Here is a 22,393-nt window from a genome sequence, read left to right on the forward strand (position 1 = left end):
GAAGTTGAAGCAGGATGCTCATGAGCTCTATGCCAGACAAGACTACAAAGTAAGAACTTTAACTCAAAAAATATAGAATACATATATAAACAGAAAATGTAATTTTGGATACACACATGCATTTATACAAGGGTGACTTGAAGGGAGATAGTTTGAAGGCCTTTATTGCAATTTAAATGCACTATTCCTGGTACCAAAGAATTACACGTGTAGCTCAATATTCACTTCAAACTTTGTTTAGAAAAGTGTGTATACATTAAAGGACCCTCGCTGCAGTATCATCTACAGAACTAAAATGTAACTGTTCTGCTGAATATGCTGCAAAGGTGGCTCTACCATTTCAAAGTAAGGAATGCTGTCTTCCTGCACCAGCACCGCAATACAGAGTGGGGAAAATATCTCTGAGTTATTTGTGCCGTCAGCTCTGGATCAAGGGAAGAGGTGTGGAAACACCCAGAGGTATCCACTCCATGTTAATGGGCTGCCTTCTGTGCCGGGATGCAATTCTTCAACTAAATTCTGAACTCCAGAGTAACCAGATGTTCTCTATCAAGGGCAACAATATTCACCTTCTATGGAAGAATCGGCGTTTATGTAAGCCACACCACGTTCTTGGAGGAGTCTGGAATGTTCCTGTAACAAGATATTTTTAAAAATCATTAAGATTTGAAGAGTAATAGAACTCCTTCCCACCCAAGGCACATCTGCCTTTCTTGGAGATAGATGTTTAAATGAAGTTACCCCTTTGTGTTCCGATAGTTTGGCATATGTAAGTCTCAAAAGAAACTTGGACTGAGAAAATGTTAAATTTGTTCCCATTGAGAAACAAGGGCAATGTCTGATAAACTCATTTGAGAGGATGAACTGCTCACATAGAAGAAGATAAAAAGAGAGTTGGGATTTTTAACCACGTGCATCTGTCCGTCATAATTTTTTTCAGAAAACATCAATTTAGGAGTCTTTTAAGTATAAACATACTTTTAAAAATACTATCATTATTTAAGCAAAGGTGTTTTCCTAGATTCACAAAGAATTTAGTAAACTGGCTGTTTCCAGTTTACTGGCTGGGAAATTTACAAAGGAAATCTGTCCATAAAGCCTATTTTTCATGTAGTATATTGCCACCTAGTGGTAATTTTCACTAATTGCACATTTTTAACTAAAGTGTAAGCAAAGCGCTGCTGAGACATTTTGGGTCTCTAAAACAGCACCTTTCTTGAGATTTTGGTTGTAAGAAAAAAAAATCAGAAAAGTATATGCCACTCTGAATTATAAACTACAATATGATCATAGTACAGGGGGTTGAGACAGGAGAATTGTGGAAGTTCCTGCGCTAAATAAAGAAGCTGCAAACCAAGGAAACAATAGTAACAACAATAATAATAGTATAGAGACAAACTGCTTCCTGAATATTCATAGGTTTGCCTGACACCAGGATGAAACTTTCTTGTGGAGAAAAACTTCACCTTGGTCAACAGGAATACAGCAGGTTTTCAGAGGAACCTGTAATACCTGTGTTTAACAGGAGTCACGTGAGCACTCAGAGCAGCAAGGGGAAGGTGATGGAGCAGATACCAATGCTGCACGGATTTACTTCTCCGTCACACCAAGCCAGTAATTCCAATGCAGTTACTATTCAGGACTCCTGGTGAGTACTCCGCCTGCCTCACTGTCTGCCATATTTAATATAGCGGAGACCACAGGGGTAGAAGATAAGTGTAGACCGGGGCTCACTGTAGAATCTGAGAGTTCAGGGGAAGTACCACTGGCAGCTGTTTTGGATGATGTGGAAGAAACACATTAGAAACTTCCATGTGGTTTTATATTTTATTTGGTCTCGTGTTTGGTTTCCAGTACATTAATTTGTTAACTGTATTGCATAGTCAAAAAAAGCAAATTAATTTCAATAGTTGACGTTAGATGTTTCTCAAAAAAAAAAATCAAATGAATCTGAATTCTTAAAATAGGATAGTATTTTTTTTTTAAAAAAAAAACCGTATTTATTGATTGACTTAGTGCTTGTTTGCATGTTTTGTAAGCCTGCATGCCATGACACATATGTAGTGACCTGAGGACAGATTGCAGCTCTCGGGTCTCCCCTCCCACCATCTGCTCCCAAGAATTGGACTCAAATCATCATCTTGGCAGCAAGCAAGTGCCTTTCCCAGCTGAGTGATCTTGTTGCTCTCGTAGACATTTGAACAGTGCTACAATCCTTTAGGATAATTAGGCGTGTCCAGCGTGTGCCTATGAGTCACATGCAGCCAAGTATAGGTATGAATGAAGCCCAACACAATGTTGTCTACATGCTTAAAAACTTATGAGGTGGGGCTGGAGAGATGGCTCAGTGCTCATCTAAAGGTCCTGAGTTCAATTCCCAGCAACCACATGGTGGCTCACAACCATCTGTACTGAGATCTGGTGCCCTCTTCTGGCCTGCAAGCATGAATGTAGGCAGAATACTGTATATATACAATAAATAAATAAATCTAAAAAAAAAGAACTTATGAGGTGGTTTTCATCCAGTGATTTTTAAGAAAACCTTCCTTGTGTCATTCCTTGGAATAAATTTTGCCTACAGGACATTAATGTTCCACTATCAAAAAGTTGAACACACGTGAGAGCCATTTAGAAACACTCGAAGCATTGCCTGACTGGGATCACTTGTTATTTCTCCAAACTTCATGAAGAAAATTCTCAACTGCTTTGCCATTTGGAGAAATTCATATGGAAGCAAATTGTCAACCTACCTCTGCCCACTCAGTAGAACCAAGAAGGCCAAATTCTTCCGCATCCCAGCTTGCAAACAGAATCGTTCTTCTAGGTCTCCATCCTAAAATAAAGGTGGATAACACATAAATTCTCATAAAGTATATCACACACCCAAGACATGGAAAAGTCTACATTGAAAGAAAAAACAGACTTCTAAAAGCTATCTTCTATCTTCTGATTTCCACACAACACTCTGTGATATGTATGCATGTGCCACATACACAATAAATGTGTGTGTGTGTGTGTGTGTGGTTTACATTGTGCAGGACCCAGATACCTTGTTTGTAGAATAGTTAAGAGAATAAAGGGTTGACTCTCTACATGTAATGATTAATTTTAAAACTAACAATTCAGATCATATCCCAACATTGAGATAAGAACTGGACAGAAAATCTCACCCCTAGCTTTGGAGCTTGTGGCGACTGATACTTCTGGGAAAAGAACGGAAAGTTTTTTTCTAAGAAGGTAGCCCCTACTAAGTGAACCAAGCTCCAGAAGGGTACACATCCAAAAATAATTGGGCAGCACAAATTAGTTTTGAGAATTTTAAAAAGAAATATGACACAAATGTTGGGGAGAGCACAAGAGTAAGGGGGGAGTGGTTATGACAAAAAACCCCACATTTGGCCGGGCAGTGGTGGCGCACGCCTTTAATCCCAGCACTCGGGAGGCAGAGGCAGGCGGATCTCTGTGAGTTCGAGGCCAGCCTGGTCTACAAGAGCTAGTTCCAGGACAGGCTCCAAAGCTACAGAGAAACCCTGTCTCGAAAAATAAAAAAAAAAAAAACCAAAAAACCCACATTTTAAGAAACTCTCAAAGAACTAATTTTGGAAAACTCTAAATGACAACCAAAATATTTTTGCAAAAACCCACAAATATGTCCTTGAGTGATCCCTTTTGTCTAATTTTAATATCTCATTTGAAAATTTTAAAATGACCTGACCAGTGGTGACAAGGTTGTGGAGAGAAACGAGACGATGTGCTGCTCATCTTGGTTCCACTGAGAAGAACCACCAATATTTTCCTTTTAGACCCTTTCCCTCCTGAGTTACATAGTATAGGTGACCTGAGGTGTTACGATGGAGGAGCATGGGAATGTCTCTCCCAGTTCTTGGCCAGGAAACCCTTGACAGAGCAAACAATAACCATGCGATTTATTTCAGATGTCAAAATACATTTATTTTGCAAAATAATTAAAAATGATAAAAATAATTAACCAACATTAACATTGGCTCTGCTATAGTTGCTAATCTGTTGACATTGTTGAGCTTTTATTTATTTATTTGGTTTTCTTTTTTCCTTTTTTATTTATAAATTTATTTTATATCCCGACTTCAGTTTTTCCTACCTCTTCTCCCCCCATTCCTTCCTCCTCACCTCACTTCTGCCTACCTTCCCAATCCACTTCTCCTCTGTTTCTGTTCAGTAAAGTTCAAGCTTCTTATAGATATAAAAAAAAACATTGCAAATCAACTTGAAGTAAGACTAAGCACTTCCTCTTGTATTAAGGCTGGGCAAGGCAACTGAGCATAAGGGCTACGTTCTCAAAAGTCAGTCAAAGTGTTAGATTGTCCCTGCTCCCACTGTCAGAAGTCCTGTAAGAAGGCCAAGCTACACAACTGTCACATATATATAGAGGGTCTAGATTAGTCCTATGTGTGCTCCCTGGTTGTAATTTCAGACAATTTGAGGTACTCTGAACTCAGGTTAGTTGATTCTGTGAATTTTCTTATATAGTTGTTGACCCCTCTGGCTCATACAATGTACACTATCATATTATCTGTGAATAATGAGACTCTTAACTTCTTACTTTCCAATTTGGATCCCCTTGGTCTCCTTTAGTTGTCTATTGCTCGAGCTAGAACTTCAAGTACTAGATTGAATAGATACGGAGAGAATGCATAGCCTTGTCTCTTTCCTGATTTTAGTGCAATTGATTTAAGTTTCTCTCTAATTTGATATTGACTGTTGGCTTGTGTTCCCCGATTTCTCCAAGACTTTTTATCATGAAGGGATGCTGGCTTTAGTAAAACCTTTTTCAGTATCTAATAAGATGATCATGTGGGCTTTTTTTTCTTTCAGTTTGATGGCATGATTAGACTGGCAGATTTTCATATATTGAATCATTCTGCATCTCTAGAATGAGGCCCACTAGATCACAGTGGATGATCTTTTTGATGTGGTCTTGAATTTTGTTTGTGAATATTTTATTGAGAAGTTTTACATAAATGTTCATGCGGAAAACTGGTCTGTAATTCTCTTTCTTTGATGAATCTTAGTCTTAATGTAGTTTGGGTATCAGCATGACTGTGGCCACATAAAAAGAATTTAGCAATGTTCTTTCTGTTTCTTTGTCCAGCAAACACTTAGCAAGGCAACCCTTGACAGAGCAATAAGTAATCCTGTAATTTTCTTCAGATTGTCAGAATATATATATACATACTAATTAAAAATAATAAAAATATAATAAACCATCCTTAATGCTTGCACTGCTATTGTTATTAACTTATTGACATTATTGAGTCCATATTAATTTATTTGGTTTTCTATTGTGTATTACAGATTGAGAAGAGGGCTTCTTGTACACGAGGCACACTAACATGGAGCAACTTCACAGCCCCTAAAATATTTTCACGGTCACATTTCAAAAGATTACACTGAAATTTCTAGAATTTGGTTTTTCACTCACTGTTTCTCTTACCTTTCTTCCTCAGTGCTCCAAAGCTCCTCACAATTTCATGAACAACAGCTGCTCCACTCTGAGGGTCAATGCCACCAAAGACCCAGGCATCTCGGTGACCTCCAAGAATGACATATCTGTCTATACAACAGCGGCACAAGGGTCACAAAGAGAGAAAATTAAAATTTACTCAAAGGCATTCACAACTCAAAGTAAAAATATCAACTTTCCTAAGGCTTAGACTCTTTGCTCAGATTTCAGAATTGGTTTCAACTATCTGATAAAATTATAAATGTGACTTAAAAATTAATTCAATATATTATTAAAGTAATAAGCATATGGATAACAGGAATATATGAAATTATCTCTGTTTACCTCCTCAAAATTTTCTAGTATCTGTTACCTCTCTGTGTCCACCACAGAGAACACAGCCCTCCACTTCCTAGTTCTAATCTATGGCCCAGTCAATTAGTGTTCTTCTTCTATGGCATTTTCTGTCTACTGTAGGAAGAAGATACTGCTTGTGCTGAATGTTTGGTAGCAATCATTTCATATTTGATTAGATATTCATCATCCTTAAATGCTGAGCTTTTCTTCTAAATCATAATCCCCTTGTCACTAGTTTCTGTGTGTTTTGATCACCTTCCATAAATCCAAAGTTTACCACAGTCCTTGTACAAAATAATCATCTAGTAAGATTCAATAAATCTTTGATGTGTGTTTCCACATGAATATGTGGTTTATTACTTACAAAAGTTAATTTTATAAAACTCTTGGTTCTTAAAAAAAGAGCCTGTGTTTACTCTTAGCATAGAACCGAACATAATGACGATTTCAGAATTTGGGACGTGATAACATAAAACTGAGCCTAAACCCAGCCTAATCTTTCTACTCCGAGATCTTGTTTAGAAAAACAAATAAGCAACATGTTTGTGAAAAAATACATTTGATTTAATTGTACTATTTGTTAAAAATAATAATCAACTAAATCCTAAGTAATCAAAACCTAAATTTTTTAAAAAAACAAAAGATATAATGAAATAGGTGGAATTCTCCAACCTAGTCTAAATCACAATGTATACAAATCACACTTAAGGAAGGCCCCATTCCTGGCAGTAAATAGATAACACAAACAAACTTGTTGATAGTTTTGTGACTGTTTTGTCTCATATTGTTTTGTCTGTGTATTTTTTAAACTTTTCTGATTGTTTCCTTATATATTCCTATTTCTGATTTTGTGGTGTTTTGGTGTGTGTTTATGTGTGTGTGCCTACCTGTGTGTGTGTGTGTGTGCAAATGTACTGCTCATGCTTCTTCTTTGACTTCTTTTTTACTTTATTCCCTTTTTATTTTATTTTGATTACTTGCCTGTTTGGTTTATAAAGGAAGAAAGAAAGAAAGAATGCATGAGGTTGGATGGATAGGAAGGTGGGGAGAATCTAGTAAGAAATTAGGAAGGGGAAATGTGATTAAAATATATTGTAAAATTATTGTTTCTACAAATAAACAGTGCAGCTTATTAGTCTCATCCATCCTCAGACTTTCACGTTTCTTTTCTTGTGACACATACGATGGTATACTATACCCATAATGTCTTACTCTGTGTTTAGGTGACTTTCATTAGGGCAGCAACTTGAATTCTTAGTTCATTCTGCACTCAGAGTAGTAGACATACATGAGATTTGATGGACCAATATATGCCAAACAAATTCTCCTTTTACCTGGTTCAGTAGCTCCTTTGAGGGTGCCAACGACATTATAGATTCTTGTCACTTTACTATAGGAGTGTATGTGGAGCTTGACTTTTCTAATTCAAAGACAAAGAACACATTCTTTGAGAATAGAGGTTATGTATTTAACACCCACACTTCCTAACTCTTTCATCATTATGTACAAATATTTTTAGTTGTACAGAGGAGGAAAGTAACATTTGCTAATTGCTAATTTTAATAATATGAAATCCTTGTCTCATTCAACTTTTAGTTTGATTTTTTTGATGGTACTAACATGTTTTTCATCTTCTATAAATGTCTCCTTTTAAAGTTGCCTGTATAAAAAGATTATAATAACTTAACTGTGTTGAAAAGTTTCCAGCAAAGCCAGGTCCCACATTGTAAGGTACTTTGAGGCCTCCCTTCCAGCTGCTGTCAGGGGGTGCTGGGCCACCCATGTGTCTGTTAAACATGAAAAAAATATTAGTTGGGTAAACTTTAACATAGCAAATTAAAACACCAAGTAATCTACTGTCTAGGGCATAAGAGTTTCTATGAATGAAAGACAGAGCGAAGTGCTTTGCATGTAATACCCATTGACCATTTCTGCCACTCCTGTAAGGCAGTGTTCACTAACCATTCTACTTTGCATATGAGAAACTTGAAGACAAAGTGAACTCATAGCAATGGCCAAAGTTATGGTGATAAGAAATACAGTTGATATTATTCTAATTATTTCAAGAACCCCAAAAAAGTGTAACTAACTGTGCAAAGATAAATCATGTAATTCTCTGATTTTTTGTTTGATTCTTATTTGCTTTTTTTATAGGTTTTCTTTTCTCTTTTATCTATCTATCTATCTATCTATCTATCTATCTATCTATCTATCTATCTATCTATCTATCTATCTATCATCTATCTATCTACCTATCATGTATAGTGTTCTGCCTGTATGCCTGCCTGGAAGCCAGAAGAGGGCGCCAGATCTCATTATAGATGTTTGTGAGCCACCACGCTGTTGCTGGGAATTGAACTCAGAACCTCTGGAAGAGCAGTCAGTGCTCTTAACCTCTGAGCCATCTCTTGCTTTCTTTTTTAACTGCCCAGTCTGTTTCCTAAAAAGTGAGAAAAAGGCATGGAATTTGATGGATGGGTTTGGAGTTGGAGATGATCTGGGAGGAGAATCATGGAAAGGAAACCATGATAAGAATATACTGCATGAAAAAAATTTCAATAGGAAAGAAATATAACTCAGGGAGATAGAGAGATAGTTCATTGGTTAAGAGAAGTTGTTCTTCTTGCAGGGGGCCATATAACGGCTTACAAACATCTGTAACTGTAGTTCTAAGGGATCGAATGGCCTCTTCTGACCTCTGTGAACACCAGGCAAGCAGATGGTGCACATACATGATGCAAGTAAAAATATTGTACACATAAAATTTAAAAACATTACAAATAAAATAAAATTATTTCTGGGCATAATTTGACAGCTATATTAAGCAACTGACAGCAGTTTGACTACATGCAGTAGACCTACACAAGATCTAGTGAAAGGGAATCGCAGTGTAAAGTTGGCAGAAGAGCACCCTATTAGCTCAAGATTACTGGAGTTGATTGGTGGGAAAGGCAGAGTCCGTATTCTTTAGGAATGTGACTCCAGAAAGTCTATGTGTGCTCATACAATCTATGCACATACAGAGAGCCCTAATCGGGGCTCTGGGGATTCAAAGAAAATAAAATAAGAAAAAAAAGCACCCGAAGTTTAGAGGGGAAGTGGTGGTGAAATAGGGGGAGGATCTCAAGGGAAAGGAATGGGAGGGTGGATTTCACACACACACACACACACACACACACACACACACAAAACCAGTATATGGATGCATGGAATTTTCAGTCAATAAAAATATCATTAAGATTATCTCTTCCTAGAAAATATTAAAAAGTGTAAGCTGTTTATAATCTCTATAAAAGAGTAAATCTGTCATCTCTTTTTTCCTTTCTCATTAAATTAGTTTGGCCAATTAACAAAATTTCAGGAAATGTACTATAAAATGTATTTAATGTATTTTTGTTAAAAAGCATTAACTGCACTTGGGAGATGCCTTGGTAACTATTTTCTGGATAAGCATAAGAATGTGCATTTGGACCTGCAAAGATGCCATAAGAGCTGAGTGACATGTTAGCATCCCAAGAAATGTGGGATAGGAAGACAAGGGAGTCCTAGGGCATGGTGGCCAGCCTGTCTTGTCAAATATTTGAGTTTGAGGTTCAGCGACAGAGTTTGACTCAAAACAAAAAGATTGGGGGTTCCATAGAAGTAGACACATGACACTGACCTCTGGGATCCATAAGTTCGTGTGCAAGAAAGCATGCACACACCAAAATAAAAATCAAATAAATAATTAAATAATTAAAAAGAAAGCATGTGGTTATAAAAAGATATATCTACATTGCTAGAAAGTATAATCTACACCCAAAACAACAGAATATTCAAGATACAAAATGTTATTGGGCGTGAGTTAGATTATACCTTTATTTTATTGTGAATAGACTCTTTTGACAAGTATATATTAACTAATAGAGATTTGGGGTAGAATGTGCTCATTATAAATAGCATGCACACCTAAGTCCATATACATAAACATAGAAAAGAAGAATATAAAAAGGGTGTTAACTGTACTATTCAGTGTCTCAGCCCATACCCTCGAGAACACACATACTAGTAATTAGACAAAACACAACAGCAAATAGACAGAACAGAACAGAACAGTTGTATAAAAGTCTAACAAGGATCAAAGAAACACAGGAATGGAGAATAGATGTTTTAATTAACAAATGTTACTGATGAGTGTATTTACTACCCCCTCTTTCAGGCAACAAAACCCTCAAGTAGAATAAAAACTTAAATATTAAGAAACAATATTAATTTATTTTGAAAATATTTTGGGATTTGACATATGTTAGATGCTTTAGGAATACATAAAAATTGTCCTAATTTTTAAAATCTCTATGATATAGTTCATTCGTTTTGGTCTCATCATTTGCAAACTTTTATTGTTTACTGTGATAAATGTGCTCTGTTCTACTTAATAAGGCAAATACATATAAAATAGGATCTTTCCTTCAAGAGGATACGTCATCTGAGGTGGTCAGGTAGCTTTGCCGACTGAGCCGGCTCAGCCTAATGACCACAGCCTGGCTGTGCTGCTCCTGTTTTCTTTTGTTATTAACGGAGATCGCCTGAGGGGAGGTGTTGTCTGAAGCTGACCCGGGACGTTTGGGGCTCCTCCCTTTGGTAATTTGGAGGCTGTCGTCTTATAGAGATGCTAATTCACGGCCTAGGGGACAGCCAGCAGACTAGCCAGCAAACAGGTCAGCAGACGGCTAGCAGACAGGTGGGTGCAGACCCGACAAAATGCCACTCACCTGGTTACCTAGGAGACGGCCCAATGTGTCCCCCCCCACCCCACCCCCGCTCAATTGCTGTGATGCTATAAAAACTGTTTGGAGAATAAATGAGGGATCAGATGTTGCCCTTCAAGGATAAAAAAAAAAAAAGAGGATAAGTCATTCAGAAGGAACACATACAGTTTATGTTAACAGAAAATTAAACCCCGTCAACATTATACCGGAGAAACCATTGCTGCTATCGACCATGGACAAACGAGGTGTTAACATAGCCAGGGGGATAAGGAACACATTTCTAAATTAGGTTTTTACACGTGTAGATTTTAAATAAATAATGTGGAAAGATGAAAGTAAATGGTAAAGTGTGAAGAGGAATCCTGGTAAGGGATATAGAGCAAGAATAAGGGAAGAAAGATGAGGGGGCTGCGGTCCCTAACGCCCTATCTCCTCTGTCACCAGATCTACACCCCCATTTTCCTTCAGAAAAGAGCAGACGTCCCAGGGCTTTCATCCAAACATGGTACATCAAGTTACAGCAACACCAGGCACACCCCATCATATCAGGGCTCGACAAGGCAACATAGAAGAGGTAAGGGTCTCAGAAGCAGACAAGTCAGAGACAGTGCCTGCGCCCACTGTTAGGAGTTTCTTATCAAAGTAAACCTGTTGTTTTTATGTGATTCAAAACTGTACACCAGAGAAATAGAGATTGTATTGGTAAGAAACTCATACACAAGTATCCACAGTTTCTTCTTTCGTAACAACAAGAACAAGGAACAACCCCAGTTGCCCTTTAACTAGTGAATGATTAAACAGACTGCAGTATCATGTGATGTAAAACTTCAGTCGTAGAAAAAAAAAAGGAACCTCATGCTCAACACAGTCTATTTAAGAAGCTAGATGGAATCTGAGATAAATTGAAGTTGCAATTTTTCAATCAAATAATTGCCTTACCTCAGTTAGGACACAGTTAATATTTATCTTTTTATCCAGTCCAAAGAATTAGCAGACATGACTAAATAAATCGTATCTAATTCTATGTATTCTGTTTCTTACTACAAGGAAAATATGAGGTCATTTGAATGGGTTCTATAACTGGAATCATACAATATATTGTTTTGAAAATCTGCTTTTTAACTTAATGTATTACAAATATATTCCATGTTATTAAATATTCTTGACCAATATTATTCTGTATTTTATTGCTTTCTGCAGTATTATAACCAATGACATGCTTGAAGAGGCGAAAGTGCTTTATTATTTGAATTGTTTCATTATCACAAGTAATCTTATAATAATATTTATTTTTAATATAAATAATTACACTTTATTTATCTAAATGCATATTTCGAGGTGCTTGTAAAGGGTCTATCACATACTTAATCTTAACCCAAGTGGCACAGCTAATAGCCCAAACCTAAAAGTGATCTGTCCTTAGGTTGTACACATAGCTCTAAATCATAGATATAGGGATCCTCACTTATGAAATTGGTGGCCTTAACCTACCTCATGAAATTCTTTCTCACTGATATGACAATGAAATCATTAAAAATGCTTTGCAGTCAGGCATGATGGAGCTCCCTTGCAGTTACAGTGCATGGGAGGCTGAGCCAGGATTACTGGCAAGATGCTCTGATTCTATTAACTTTACTTTCATAGAAATTCCCTTCCCTTTCTTCTAGAGGGAAGAGAACCATGAAGGGCAAGCAGAAGTAAGAGAGGAAGACAGGAAAGAAGCTCAAGAATGAAGGCAGAAAGGGAACAGAAATACAGACTAAAAACTGGACATTAGTGGCTCTTACATTGTTATTCTGTTCCTCAAAAGGGTGGAAGCTTAAAAATAACATGGAAAAGATTGGTGAATAAGAGATACATATAGAAAAGGCTGGGAGAGAGTTGAGTAGGAAGCTAGAGAAGTTTGGGAAAGTATCCACAGGTTCGATGATATTTTGAAACAGGGTAAAAGGCAAAGAGAACATGGAATAAATTCCAGAATCTGAACCAGAATTCTTTAAAATTGTGAAAACATTCTGCATTGCACCTGTCACTGAGTATAGAGTACCAAAACTTGAAGACTAAGATAAAACATTTGAGAATTCTCAAGAATGAGACATACAAAAACAGTTATCTTTTTCTGACAAACTTACTCTAAGAGCTTCTGTGCATCATCGTATCCAATTGGATGGACTGGAATACTTGGAAGTCCAACAGCCTCTGTCAAATCATACCTATAAGCATATTCTGAGAAAATAAAGAGCTTATTTGTCACTACAACAAATGATAAGGCATACGAAGTGATAAAATATTATCTGTAGAGATTGCATGCCCTCTCCCTAAAAGCCAATCATTTTATTTTATTTTTTATTGATTTTATTGAGCTATACATTTTTAGCTGCTCCCCTCCCTTCCTCTCCCCTCTCCTTCTACCCTCTTCCATGGCCCCCATGCTCCCAGTTTACTCAGGAGATCTTGTATTTTTCTACTTCCTATGTAGATTAGATCTATGTATGTCTCTCTTAGGGTCCTCATTGTGTTCTAGGTTCTCTGGAACTGTGAATTATAGGCTGGTTTTTCTTTGCTTTATTACTAAAAGTCACTTATGAGTAAGTACATATGAAATTTGTCTTTCTAGCTCTGGGTTACCTCACTCAATATGCTATTTTCTAGCTCCATCCATTTGCCTTCAAATCACGAGATGTCGTTAATTTTTTTTTCTGCTGTGTAATACTCCATTGTGTAATGTACCACATTTTGCTTATTCATTCTTCAGTCAAGGGACTTTGAGGTTGTTTCCAGGTTCTGGCTATGACAAAAAATGCTGCCATGAACATAGTTAAGCACATGTTCTTGTGGAACGATTGAGCATTCTTTGCGTATATACTCAAGTGTGGTATTGCTGGATGTGTGGTATTGAGGAAGGTTGTTTCCTAATTTTATGAGAAATCGCCATACTGATATCCAAAGGGGCTGTACCAATTTGCACTCCCACCAGCAATGCAGGAGTGTACCCTTTACCCCACATTCTCTCCAGCGTAAGTTGTCATTAGTGTTTTTGATCTTGGCCATTCTTACAGGTAGAAGATGGAATCTCAGAGTTCTTTTGATTTGCATTTCCTGATGGCTAAAGATGTTAAGCATTCCTTTATAGGTGTTTTTCAGTAATTTTAGATTCCTCTGTTGAGTGTTCTCTGTTTAGGTCTGTACTCCATTTTTCTATTGGCGTTTTTTGTTCTTTTGATGACCAATTTCTTAAATTCTTTGTATATTTTAGAGATATATTTTAGAGCTATCATTGTCTGATATGGCTTTGGTGAAGATCTTTTCCCATTCTGTAGACTGCTGTTTTGTTTTGTTGACCGTGTCCTTTGCTTTATAGAAGCTTTTCAGTTTCAGGAGGGCCCATCGTGATCAGGAGTTCCAACTAATTCAAATTGTATTTTCACCATATTAAATTAGCGGAATGAACATGATTTGGGAGAGATTTATGTTTTTTAATGAGGAAATGGGAAGGCAAGCGTAAATAAAAGTCATGCGAGGCAGACTCGTGGATTTTATTTCCATTTATATGATCAATATTCTGTGTAAAATTTGAGGGTTTCTTTCTTATATTATTTGAAATTTTCATACATATACACAGTGTATCTTGATCATATTCATCCCTGCACTCTCCAGCTCCCCACGAATCCTCTACATACTTTGCTCTACCTATTTTATGTATTTTATTAAAAATCCACTAAGCCTAATTAATACTGCTCATATCTAGATGAGTTTGGGGTCATATAGTGGGACATGATAAACCTAACAATGACCATGCACCATAAACATGACCCTATTTATGGTAGAGTAATATAAAGTAGTTTTAAAGAATGAAAACAGCTATGGCAGTTCCCTATTTTTTTAAAGTAGGTTTTCATACCCTCCAGACACATAAGTTTTAGAGAAATACAAGATTCAATGAAGCAGAGGTCAAAAATAAATATGTAAGTGTCATAGGTACTTTGACAAACTCCTTTATAGAGGTTAAGAGAACTCACTTTGTTCCAAACTATGCAAACTAAATGAACACAGAGCTGTAGACAACATCTGAAGTTGAATGCATCAAAAATAATTTATCTGTTTAATTAATGTTTGACCAGGCTACATATCAGCAAAAGACAAGAATGTGGACTCTGAGGCCACCCTGGGACTTTGAACTCCAGTAGCCTACTTAGTAATATGATGATTTGGGGCAGGTGGCTTGCATCTTCCACATTTTCTTCCAAACCAGAGACCATAATACTCTGGTTCCTATAAGATTGCTAAGGCATGCAGAAGCTATCATTTAGGAAACACTACTTAGTGTGATTACTTATCTTTACAAAGCAGTGAAAGTTGCTGACTCCTTAGTGCACTGTCTGGGCTCTGTATCTGTATTCTTAGTGTACTATAAATCTACTTTATAAGACATTTTGCTCTTCTGCTCACTACTAGAAAAGTAAAACCCATATCTATGAGAATTATAGGTTTGGAATAAATTTCCATGACAAGAAAAGCCAACCTGGCCAAAACACATGAGCAGAAAATGACAGATTAGAACAGACATGAGTCTCCTTATATTCCTTTTAACACATGTTCATTGTTGATAATCACACACTTTGCTGCAGAGTTATTTTAAATGCATTTTTTGGTGTATTGCATCTATATCCTCATGTGCCATGCATTATATTATACATAGACCATATTACATTTCAGTATCTTAAAAAGTCTGAACTCCAAACCCATCAGGTCCAAGCTTTAAAATATGGCATAAAGAACATTGACTTTCAGAATCTGAAACATTCTTATTTCTATTATTCAAAAAGAATGAGAAAAAAATTAACCCTTGGTCATTTTGCCATAAACTCTTTTGCAGAAATCACTTGCAATGGTCAGTTTCTTCTTACGGTAGTGTCTGATCACTCACCATTGGCTGGGTAACCCGGTGTGAGGGGGTCACCTGCACCATTAAGGTTTAAGACATTCCCACGCTGGACACCACCTCCAGGGAGGTTCCAGCCATCTGGATAGGACTTCACCCCAGGAACAACATAGTCAGCAGGGTCTGAGTAGAGAATGACTCCTTTCGCACCCGCCAGCTGAGCGTTTTTAACCTAGAAGACACGGTGTTTCTCCTCTCAGTTTAGGTTGAGTTGCTCCAGATTTAGTAATGGCAGATGACAAGATTACATTAAATCAATGGCCAAACTTTATCTTCTGTTTTAAAGACCAGGTCTCACTGTGTTTTCAAGGTTGAATCTGAATCTACACTATAGCCCACAAAGACGTTGAACTTGTAATCCTCCTGCCTTGGCCTCTCAAGGGGTTACAACTATGTGATCCTAGGCTTAGATCCTAATTCACAATCTGAAAGTTGATGGGATTGCAGAGTGGCAGACCCGGAATATTCCCATCATGGTGGGAGCAAGGGTTTGCTCTTCCCTCTGGCTTTCTAGAAGCATAATAACCAAGTAGAATCCCAAAGCCAAATTATTAAATCCATGTCAGAAATGGGAGTATTGGACTTTTCTCGTTAGCTATAATAATGATCCACATTAAATTAATTTCAGTAGGTCTTTAGATATAATAATTAAAATAAAGTTACTAAAAATTAGTATGTTTTTTTCCATGCTTCTTTTTAAGTCACAGAAACTTGCAGGAACAGAAAAACCTGGTGCATTCATTCTTGCCAATAAGTTCAGAATTCCAAGAACACAAATCAAAAACACTTTCTATATGTTAGAGCGTCTTCCTTATAAGGCAAGAATTTATAAAGGCAAGAGATTCATAATCTTGGAAATTTTAAGGAGATGGTTCTGTACATGTAAATATATGCAACATTTTAGATGAGGGAAGCAGGTGACCTTTAAAAATGTCCTCAGCACATATGCATGATACAGCGCAGCTGATTCATTAAAGCAAATTCACACATGGGCATCACGTGTGCTGCATTCCTCCTCTTACCCTCTTCTTTCTCCCATCATCCTTCCTGGTTCTCTCCTTCTTACTTACAAATCAATCACCTCCCCTCTATTTCCACCTGTAATTCTGATCTTGCTTTTCCAAACCTAGATCCCACTTATGAGTAAAAAAAAAATGCAGTATTTGTCTTATTTATCTTAATATGATGCTCTCCAGTTCCTCTACTTTCCTGTACGGACATCGTTTCCTTACCTTATTACCTCTAAACACTTTCCCGTATCTGGCGATCACAATCTTTCCAGAGCAATTAATCTTCATGTCCCGTTCCAGCTTAAAGAAGTCTTCGGTACGTGCATAGTTAACATACACTAGATCCCCCTGTTGAGATCAAGAGCAATTAGCTGTAAGATGTCGCATATGGAGGCATCTACAAATGAGGGACGTGTGATACCGAAAGAGATGCAGATAAAGCAAGAACCTCCGAGAGCCCTGGGACAGAGGAGTCTCAAGCGAGACAAGAGAAAACTTAAATTGAAAACAATTAGACAAGTTAAGAGAATTAAATTTAATGGATTAAATGACAAATTTTCTTTTATCTATCCGTTACTGAATAACTATAAAATGCAGAAATACCCACATAACTGTATTGGTATTCAAGTTGCTGAAATCTGAAAAAGGTTCAGTCACCATAGGTTGACAAACCCTTGGGGAAAGAAGGCTTTCTATTCTTTAGACGGCACAAACAGGAGCGTAATAGGTCCTCACAAACATCAGAGACCAAAAAATGTCTTTCAACAGAAGGTCCAGTTGCAGTCGTTTGTATGATCACATGCAAGCACATTGCCATTCCTAAGTCTCAATATTGTCATTTATAATGTTGTTTTCTAAAATTTTCCCCCCTCTAATCTAGAACCTAAGCAAATTCTGAAAAGAAATGTACATATTATTTATTTTACACAAACATCTAAAATAGATTTAATCATTCCTTTATGATACCAAGTGTCTGCAAGGAATATAGTTTCCAACATATTATGAATGGCAACATTTCAGAAGCAATAACACCGCTATTAATTTATATCTGAAGAAGTTAAATACTCATACATTTATACCACTTAACTTCTTCCATTTAAAAAATATATGACCACAGTCTGAGAATGTAGCATCACCAAATAATATTTACTCAGAATTACCAGGCTCAATGAACAATACTACAAAAATATTAATTTTGTACAAAACCTCAAATCTAATTATGACTGTATTATCTGTACTTTCATAATTTTTTTCAGTTTCTCTTTTCCTTAAGCATTAACTTAGAAACCGTTGTAATGGGCTGGCCCAAATATACACTGTCTATTTGTTCTTCAGTCAATTATCTGCTTTAAGTTCAAGGAAGGCTTTTCAAAAAAATGTAAGAGCAAAGGATGGGGGTAAGAACTGTGGAATGCTGTCTCCTAGACACAGTGGCTATTGCATTCAGGATCTCAGAGCCCCAGCGATTACCAGAAGATCAAGTCAACCAAAATTCCTTCACAGATGGGTGAGGACCCATTCCTTACTTAGAAAATTGGCAATTGTTAACTGCTAGAAGAGGGAGAATCATCCTTTCTTGAAGGAGTGGCCACTAGTAGGTTTCCCTATACTTCAGTAGATGGCCTCACAACCATACATATATGGGCAGGACTAACTAGAGTTATCATCCAAGAGCAAAGAGGTAAAGAAAGAGAGGAGAAAGAGCAGACAGAGAAAGAGGAGGGGGAGAGAGGGAGAGAGATTAAATTGGTCTGTTCACATTTTTTTGATTTTACTAGTAAGTTCTCACTTGGGAGAAACTCACAATTTTGGGGAGATCCCCCCTTAAATATTGCAAAATGACAACTATCTTTTGATCAACTGGAAATCATCATAAGAGAAACTATTCTAGAGAACAGACTGGGGAAGGAATTGACTTAAAAATTTGCAAAATCTGTCACCTCACCTTGAGGCCGGACCAAGGCCCTATCCCCTGTGTATGAGGGATGGGGGATGGGGAGAAGATGGGGAAGCAGGAGGAAGGGAGGGAGGGGGAACTGGGATTGGTATAAAATAAATAAGTTTAAAAATCTCTGCAAACAAAAGTAACCAATAGATACACTTTCTAGGCAAGTTGTACTCTCAGTTGAAAAACCATTTTGTCTTAAACAATGGCTTTCTTGTATGACTCACAATGTGCTGTTGTTCTGATTGCAAAATAATCTCGACCTTGGCTTGGAATTTTTACCGATTCCTTCAGGCTTCTTTTTGTTTGCTCTTATCAATACGAGAATTTGGGTCAAAAAACAGTGGTTCCCAAAGAAACACCCATGAGCTCTTTGGTACATCCTCAGACCTGCTGAAACTCATGGGCTAAAATCCAGAATCTGGGCTTTTCAAAATCTCCACTAATGACCAATCTTAAAACCTGAGAAATACAACAGTGTGTTTATAGACATGCAATTGTTAATTAAAATAGCCTAATGTATGAGCCAGTGTTATAAGTTCCACAGGATTCAGAGTATATAGATTCAAGAATTAATGATGGAGAAATGTACTACATACACATAAGAAACCTATATAATTAATAACTCTTGTGATTGGGTTACAAATCACCCAGCAAATCACTATAGTCAGCACATGGCCTTCTATTTTAGTGCAAATAGTGATAGCACAGAGAATGAAACCTTCTATATTGCAGAATAATTTAAGCATGTTTGAAGGAAATAAAAATAATGAAGTTTATGATTTCCTTTAAGAGAAGAGAAAAAGCTATGTAGTGCAGACTAGTCTCAAACTCACAGCAGTATCCCTGCCTCATTCTTCAGAGTTCTGGGGGTTCTTTCTTATGCGTAGAATCATTAAATAATTAAAACTTTAGTGGATTTCAATGAGTTACTCAGTAAAAGTACAAACTATCTGGGTATAGTTATAATTTTCTCTTCATAATATTTGGAAGTATAATCTGTTTTGACATAAAAATCTTTTAACGACAATACCTTTCGCAGTGCTCTCAACTGACACACACTAAACTAACTGGGACTCTTGCTCGTCATTTGTATTGTAGTGTGCTACATTGTTACCTCTGGTGTCCCTTGTGGAGAGAAGGCACTGAAAGGTGGCACTACATCTGAGATGTTCTCATACCCTGGAGGTGACTGTTCAGACAGTGATGTGTTGAAAATCTAGAGAAACAAACAAGAAAATGAAGAGCATATCAGTTAAAGTTTATCACAAGCAAACAAACCAGAAATTGCATTCATCTCTCCTGCCAATAATCAAACCGGTTACACACAGGTGCTCCACAGTAGGCTAGAAGAAATTAAGCCTCATGAGCATCCCAGATAACAACATCCTAGATACACGGGTGCTCCACAGTAGGCTAGAAGAAATTAAGCCTCATGAGCATCCCAGATAACAACATCCTAGATACACAGGTGCTCCACAGTAGGCTAGAAGAAATTAAGCCTCATGAGCATCCCAGATAACAGCAGCCCAGACACTCAGGTGCTCCACAGTAGGTTAGTAGAGATTCAGCCTCTTGAGGGGCCTATAAAAGCTCATAAGCAGCAATTTCTACTTAAGGAGATAATGTCCACAAACATTGCTTTAAAGTCCTCAAAGAGAAATATAGCCTTGCTATTAAAGGTGGTAACTATTAAAATAAGGCTAGAATAGTCTGAATATCAAATTTACTTTAACAAAAAGGTTACATAGTTGAGAGATTAATCCTCAATAGTACTCGGAGACAATAACCAACATTTATACTTGAAAAAATTAAAAGCACTAACCAAAATATGAATCTGTGTTTATATTTAAGTATGTCCTCATTGAATTGGAATATCAAGGATATTAAGAACCTCCATAAATAGCAAACAAATAAAAACAGATATACAACAGGCATTCTGAGAGGTACTACGAAAATCTCCATTATAAGTTTGGATACTGAGTATTCCTCAATGTCTGTGTGTTAAAGGATTGGTTGTCAGGGTGGCAGTGTCAGGAGGAGGTGCAAACTCTATGAGATGAGGCCTTGTGTGTGATCTCTCAGTGGAAGGTGAGACCTTAAAAGATTCCTGGCATCCCCGCATCTTCCCAGGTCCTTGCTTTTTTGTTGTGGCTTAGCAGTCTGTGCCTCCTTCTCCATCAGGCACTGCCTCATTAAAGGTTGAAAGCGACGAAATCCTTTGATTATAGACTCAAAACAAAAAAAATAGCTGAAATAAACTTTAATAAATTAATAATCACAAGTAATGAAAGCTTACTAGAATAGAACAGGCCAATTTTTGTCTCTGTTGAACCTATCAAAGTATAAGGGCCCATAAAAGGAACATAGACATTAACATAGTCTAACTACTCTTCAGGAAATGGAGTCTTGAAGGAAAGTCCTGCATAAAGCAGTCACCAACGAACAATATATCTTAAGGATAAATTAGATATAAACTGAAAGTGATGGCTCAAGGTAGAGGAGGTAAAAAAAAGAACTCAAATAATCTACATTTCCCCATTCACTACTACAAAATGCCCCTAGGTGAGGGATTTATTTTGTAGTAGTTTCCAGTTGGTAGAGATGATTGAGGAAAAGCAGAAACTGTCAAGATGCATTATCCTTTAATTCAGACCTTTAGAAGCACTTAAAAGTATTAAAGAAGAACTAAGAACCCAAACAAAAATCATCAAATGCATACAAAGTCTTTTGGTAGGAAAAAGATACGGAGAGCAGAGAATAAACTCATGCTTAGAAAGACTACATATTATACATGACATTGGTTTTTAAACTTAAATGAAAAATCTTTAAATAAATGTAGAAATTTAAAGAATATACAAAGTGTCCACACACAGCAACATATACTTGAAATCTCAGCTTAAGGATATTCAGGCAGGCAGATTGAGAAATCAAGGCACCACGTTTCTCCCTAACCCCCATCAAGAAATCTTTCTTTACTCCCCTCCTTCATCTTGCCCCCAGCCTTCCCAACAGGATCTCTAATGTTCCCATCACCCCGCCAAGCTTCCCCACCCCTGCCTGCCCCCAGTTTACCCAGGAGATCTCTTTTATTTCATAGTTTTTTTTTAATTTTAAGAATTTGGCTAACAGTACTTGTACATTGGTGTTAGGCCAGAGTGATAAACATGAACCTGAAGGATCACAACACCAAAAGACAGTGCAAGAATCTGAATCAAAAGCAATGCAAACTTACTACTTATAGAAAATAAGGAAGCATTAAAAGACTCAGCTCATGGCTGAATAGTAATTTCCCTGAAAATGGTAACACAAACAAGAAGCATGGTGTCCTCTATGTGTGATTAAAGTAAGGTTTGTATCATATCATTGATTATAATACATATCTGTGGATGTAGTATAAGTATATTTATTGTTCATTACAAAAAAGACTAATGCATTATTGGTAAGGAAAGTTTGAAATTTTGAAAAGAATCAAATATGAAAGGTTCTAATTTGTGTGTAAAGTTTGAGAAATGCTGTTGATAACAGGAATTTCAGTTACAAGATGACTATCAGAAGCTATGTAGACTAGCTATATTAGGTCTGCCATGGAAAATGCACTGGCAGGGATTAATGTTTTAGTTATGCCTTATTGTTTTCATAACGAACATAGATATTGATGAGACCAACCTCAACTAACTGTATTATAATTGGTTTGGCAAATACATAGCCTGACTTACAAACTAGATTGTAAATCCTTTGATGTAGATATACTATGCTTCCAAATTATTCCCTTCCAAAGGTCTAAGACAAGGTCTTAGCAAAAGCCCATGTGCAGGGTCATTCGAGAAATAATCATTCAGTGCATCTAGGACTTCTAGCTAAGACTGGGTGAAAATGAAATCATTTAAACCAATACACCCTTGCTAG

General features: G+C 36.9%; 1 protein-coding gene across 3 annotated transcripts in view; it reads right to left on the reverse strand.

Annotated features, from left to right (window-relative positions):
• The window catches only part of Folh1b (folate hydrolase 1B), a 40,570-nt gene that overhangs the window by 13,663 nt on the left and 4,514 nt on the right, over positions 1 to 22,393 (reverse strand). For all 3 annotated transcript variants that reach the window (XM_038313681.1, XM_038313680.1, XM_038313682.2), the window contains 9 exons: positions 19,602 to 19,703; positions 16,762 to 16,887; positions 15,515 to 15,701; positions 12,720 to 12,813; positions 7,528 to 7,626; positions 7,174 to 7,259; positions 5,474 to 5,593; positions 2,751 to 2,833; positions 570 to 633 (listed from right to left, as the gene is read on the reverse strand). In XM_038313681.1, the coding sequence (XP_038169609.1) occupies positions 570 to 633; positions 2,751 to 2,833; positions 5,474 to 5,593; positions 7,174 to 7,259; positions 7,528 to 7,626; positions 12,720 to 12,813; positions 15,515 to 15,701; positions 16,762 to 16,887; positions 19,602 to 19,703 (961 nt within the window). The remainder of the gene's footprint in view (positions 1 to 569; positions 634 to 2,750; positions 2,834 to 5,473; positions 5,594 to 7,173; positions 7,260 to 7,527; positions 7,627 to 12,719; positions 12,814 to 15,514; positions 15,702 to 16,761; positions 16,888 to 19,601; positions 19,704 to 22,393) is intronic.

This window comes from Arvicola amphibius, chromosome 12 (assembly GCF_903992535.2).
Source record: "Arvicola amphibius chromosome 12, mArvAmp1.2, whole genome shotgun sequence".
Lineage (NCBI taxonomy): Eukaryota > Metazoa > Chordata > Mammalia > Rodentia > Cricetidae > Arvicola > Arvicola amphibius.